Source organism: Centroberyx affinis, unplaced genomic scaffold (genome assembly GCF_046629955.1).
Source record: "Centroberyx affinis isolate AG114_WGS23_722 - 3 ecotype Tasmania unplaced genomic scaffold, CSIRO-AGI_Caff_v1 ptg004154l_1, whole genome shotgun sequence".
In the NCBI taxonomy this organism is placed as follows: Eukaryota; Metazoa; Chordata; class Actinopteri; order Beryciformes; family Berycidae; genus Centroberyx; species Centroberyx affinis.
This window is the reverse complement of record NW_027281919.1, coordinates 124,435-128,976: the sequence shown is the minus strand read 5'-3', so window position 1 is coordinate 128,976 and position 4,542 is coordinate 124,435. Positions and strand designations below refer to the sequence as shown.

General features: G+C 39.2%; 1 protein-coding gene across 1 annotated transcript; it reads right to left on the bottom strand.

Annotated features, from left to right (window-relative positions):
- Nucleotides 1-460: 460 nt before the first annotated feature.
- tnfsf18 (TNF superfamily member 18) lies at nucleotides 461-2,566 on the bottom strand. The gene is made up of 3 exons (XM_071542688.1): nucleotides 2,515-2,566; nucleotides 1,882-1,942; nucleotides 461-1,586 (listed from the first exon to the last, which is right to left on the bottom strand). The coding sequence occupies exons 1-3, from the start codon at nucleotides 2,563-2,565 to the stop codon at nucleotides 1,213-1,215; spliced, it is 486 nt and encodes a 161-aa protein (XP_071398789.1). The 5' UTR covers nucleotide 2,566; the 3' UTR covers nucleotides 461-1,212.
- Nucleotides 2,567-4,542: the final 1,976 nt, after the last annotated feature.

The window sequence follows — 4,542 nt, the reverse complement described above, 5'->3', positions numbered from 1 at the left end:
GAATCAGATCAAGAACAAATGAAAGTCTTTTAATGACTATCGGAAATGCACTAAACACCTAAAACACATGAAACTTTGCGCATAAACCACATCCCATGACTCATGAGTTAATGTGTCCATGTGACATTCAATACACTAGTTAGTAGTGATCGAGATTCGGTGGTTTCTCCTGTCATTTCACCCCATTTCTCTCCATTTCTTTGGCATGTGACTACAAAAATACAATTGATTGTGGTTCTTCTCTCTACATAATACAAAACTAAATTCACAACTAAATTTCAGTTATTTAAATTATTATCAGGTCTTCAAAATGAAAGAAAGCAACAATAAGAATTCCATAACACCAGAGGTACACAAATAAATCATGTTCAAATTATTTTTTTATTTATTTATTACTCTTTTTTTTTAAATCTTTTTTTGTACTCCTTTTAAAACAAGGAACACACACCCTGTCCAATTTTTCAAATTTTATTGATATATTATTGTAATAAGTGATAAAAACTGTACATACATTCCAGTGACTCAATCATTATTGTCTTAGTTTGTTTGGCACCATAAGGTTTGTCACACAGTGACATACATTCATTGGTTATTAATTGACCTGTCCTTGATATTTTGTTTATATACATAAAAACAAATAAATAAAACATAAATATATAAATGACACAATTCAACACATATTCAATACTAAATCAGTAAATAAATGAGGCAAATAGTGCAGTGCAATGATTGACATGCAAATTGAGGTTTGCTGCCAAGATAGCTCTTCAGAATAATACATTTTTGCAGCTAACTAAAATAATACACATTGTGAGTGCAATAAATTCAGCTGAAGAAAAAAACAACAATAAAGTAATTTAAACAATCAAGTAAAACCTGTTCACCCTGTGACTGACACTTTATGTAAATGCATCACTGAGTAAAAGTGTGCTCCTTGACAATGATGAGAACAATGAGAACAATCCAACCCTGTTTTCATATGTAATCTTCTTTCAGTAAAGCAGAATCAAAGGGATGAGGGTTTTTACCCAGACTATGGGTAAATTGTAATCTTAAATGCTGAATCCACCCAATCCATCCATTCTCCTTTGGATTGGGTGGATTGTCGTTCACACTCTTCTCACATCTCTGACTGTATTGGTGACGCAAAGGCAATGTGTGTGAAGGCTAGTTTGGCAGCAAGAGAACAACCAGATTTGCATGTAGCTGCATCTAAATGGTGGTGGATCGATTGGGCAGGTAGATGACATCCAGGTAGGTGACAAGAAGAGTGTCATTAATCTTGGCTGAAGGGTGGATGGTGACCTTCAGGATGTCATCGGAAACCAGCTGCTCTAGTCTGCCCATGAAGCCTGTGCTGATGGATAAGTTTGTGTTAATCCTGCCCTCTAGGAAAGTTTGGCCATTCTTGTTGAGGCTGACTGTGTGCTGCGTTCCCCGATGAGAGTATTCTGTGTCAAGTGTCACCTGAAGACACAGGAAGTAATTTCCATCCTTTTTTATGGTCAGACTTTGATTTGCTGAGGACATCAGGCCTGGATTTTCTTTCTTCTCAGTCCATTCAATCGTTTCTGTGTGGGCTGGGGCTGAAATAGGCAAAGTCGGCGTTAGCTGTGAATTATCTGACAGACTGCAAGAGCTTATACTCTCTGAGTATTTTTTACATGAAGCAAATATGTATCAGCTAGGTTGTAAATTGTCATGAAATGTAATGTAGGATTCTTTGGGTTTCACAACTGGCTACTACATGTACTATATATCCATGAGTTTGTTAAAGGTGGCCTAAATCATTGCTAACAACTTGTAAATCCTTCCTACAGCCTTCATTCTATAACAATTCTCTAACTGACTACAGAGCTACTTCAAATAGGACAGTTATACCTTGAGTGGCCTTGAAGGTGAGCGTAAGACCTGGCCTGATCTTGACAAGATCAGGCTTCGTCTGGATGGAAAAAAAGAAAGAGATTATTTGTGTTATTCTTGAATCCCTCAACATTAAATGCACTGCAAACATGGCTTCCACAGTGACACACAGCTGTGCGAAAGTTAGATGTTTCTATATGATGGTCACACCTGCACCTCCATCCAAAAGTTAGAAGAGAAGAAAGAGAGAGAAATCATGAGCTGGTTTCAGAAAGAATATAAAGAGAGACAACAGTTAAAAAAAAACAAAAAAAAAAACAGTTTAGTGGCATTTCCCCGAACGTGGCAATGGCGTCATTGTGCTTCCTCCAAGAGGTGAGGATGGTGGTTAGACTGACTGACAAGAGTGATGAGTAACAGAGAGAAAGTAGGACTAATGTGAGATATGTGCATGATATGATTTGTGTATCTGGAATTGTGTGATTGCAATTTCTCATAGACCGGCATATATGATAAAACCACAAATAACATCATGACATTTACATCAAAAACACGATGTGTACTCTGACTGATGAGCCATGGAACATTTAAGGACTTGCCTACAAACTGAGGTAAATGGGAGTAGAAACTGTGGAACTGTGGTCAGCTTACCGATGGATCATTGTTGCCTTGTATTGTGGATTCTAGTGCTACATCACCCATATCTACACCCTGAAACTGGACAAGGAATGAGAAAAACATATTAGCTCACATTAGAGTGTTAGCAGAAGGTTTCGAAAAGCCATTAGCGTGTTTTTGAAGCATTCAGACTTTATTACACAGTTCAAAGCACAGAGAGAGACAGGAAAGATTAGGGATGACATGCAACAAAGGTCCCGGGCCGCATTTGAACCCAGGACGCTGTGTTCACATGGCATGGGGTTTAGACTGAGCTACCAAGGCACCCATTGCCACGATTATGTTTTGAAACCAATAATAGTAGTAACCAATTGCTGAAAAAAAAAAGTGACTGCTGGTGATTGAAGGTAAACTGTAGGTGCACTGAAACACAAAATATGGTTAAAGATACCATTCAAGTTCTCCAAGTGACCTAACTAAAGCTAAATGTTATTTCAAAGCTTAGTTCAGAGACACTTAAAAATCTTTTCTTTGCTCGATTACTGTTACATTGACCACATCATAGCTATGTTGTATCATCAGACGGGATGGATCTAAAACAGGTATTTCTGAACATTAGACAAAAGCCTTCCTTATTGGAAGCCATGACAGGGGGTCTGTGCTGTAACCAGCTGGAGACCACAGACACAGGAGTCTCTCCCACCAGCTGTGCTACTACTAAAACCACCACAAGAGCAGATGCACTGCACAGGTGTTTCCACAGCAGATTTGCCTAGCGTTGTTGATACTAAAGCAGTCAAATCCTAAGCATAAAGAAATACATGTTCTATACTCTGTTGAGTTATATTCAAATGTAGTGGGATTAGGATACAACAGGCATACAAATTTCAAGATCCCAATGTCTACTAAAAATTAGCAGAGTATATGTGTGATCCTTGATGACTTTAAGATATTTTAAGGGTACATTGTGTTATAGCAACTGTTGAATAGACTAAAACAAATCAGTATCAGTGAATTTAAGGAAGACTCACAGAGCCACATTGTCCAGCAGTGAAGTAAAAGGCGACGAACGCCAACTGGCCGAGGGTGAGGATGATGATCCACAGCAAGACGAGGTGGTTCAGGCGATGCTCCCCAGGCTGTGGCATCGTCAGTCCGAGGGCAGCGCTCAGAGCGGCCTGAACCCAGGCAGCGCAGGAAGAGAGGCGCTGAGAGCTGACGGCTGTCTGGGTCCTGGTAGTTTCCTCTGCTGTGCACCGAGGCGGCGTGCGTTCGCTTCCTGCATGTGATGAGGACGAGCTGATGTCTAACTGAGCTCTGCCGTGCTTGGAGTTAGAGCACAGAGGAGTCCAGATGATGAGGTGGTACTTTCCCGTGTATGTTACTGAGGGAAAATACAGCAGCAGGCCCAGAGCATATCTACACACAGGGGGGGCGGCTCTCTTCTCTTCTCCTACTCACCACAAGTTGTACAGAAAGGAGGAACAAGACTCACTACCAGGGAGAAAAGGAAGGAGTGAAGATATTTGACATGAATTTATTTCAAAATGAATCATTCACTTCCTTCTTTATAATGTTTTTAGAGAGTGACATTGTGAAGAGAGGCATGTGTTTGGCTGGTGGTGTGATCTACCGGACATGATGTTTATTTTTACAAACACTGAAAACCCTTGCCTTGCTCTTATGGTTTCCCCATTTCCTTTTTTCCTTTTTCCATTTCCATTCCAAATGTGCTGATGTAAAAAAGTACATAACACTATATGTAGAAGATATATGTTCTGTTCTTTTGACCTTAAAGTAAATTACATATACAGTAATCTCCATAAGTAATAGACATAACACTGATGATCTCAATACTCTTATTACTTTGGATATGGATACTATGAGGATTCAACCACAAAATGACTCTGGACCAGAATTATGTACATGAGTTAGAATACATGAGCACAATTAAACAAGAGTCTTAATTATTAATTCATCCTTTCATTATTAAGTTCCTGCAACAGAGTCTCCAACTTGGGATGTAGCATTTTTCTCCCAATTTTCCCTATTTCTCATATT

Excerpts from the sequence above, each read along its gene's own strand:
- tnfsf18 (XM_071542688.1), bottom strand. The coding sequence starts at position 2,565 with ATGGGTGATGTAGCACTAGAATCCACAATACAAGGCAACAATGATCCA. Across the intron at positions 1,943-2,514 it reads AAGGCAACAATGATCCATCG|ACGAAGCCTGATCTTGTCAA; the intron begins GTAAGCTGACCA and ends TTTTCCATCCAG. Across the intron at positions 1,587-1,881 it reads CACCTTCAAGGCCACTCAAG|CCCCAGCCCACACAGAAACG; the intron begins GTATAACTGTCC and ends TGCCTATTTCAG.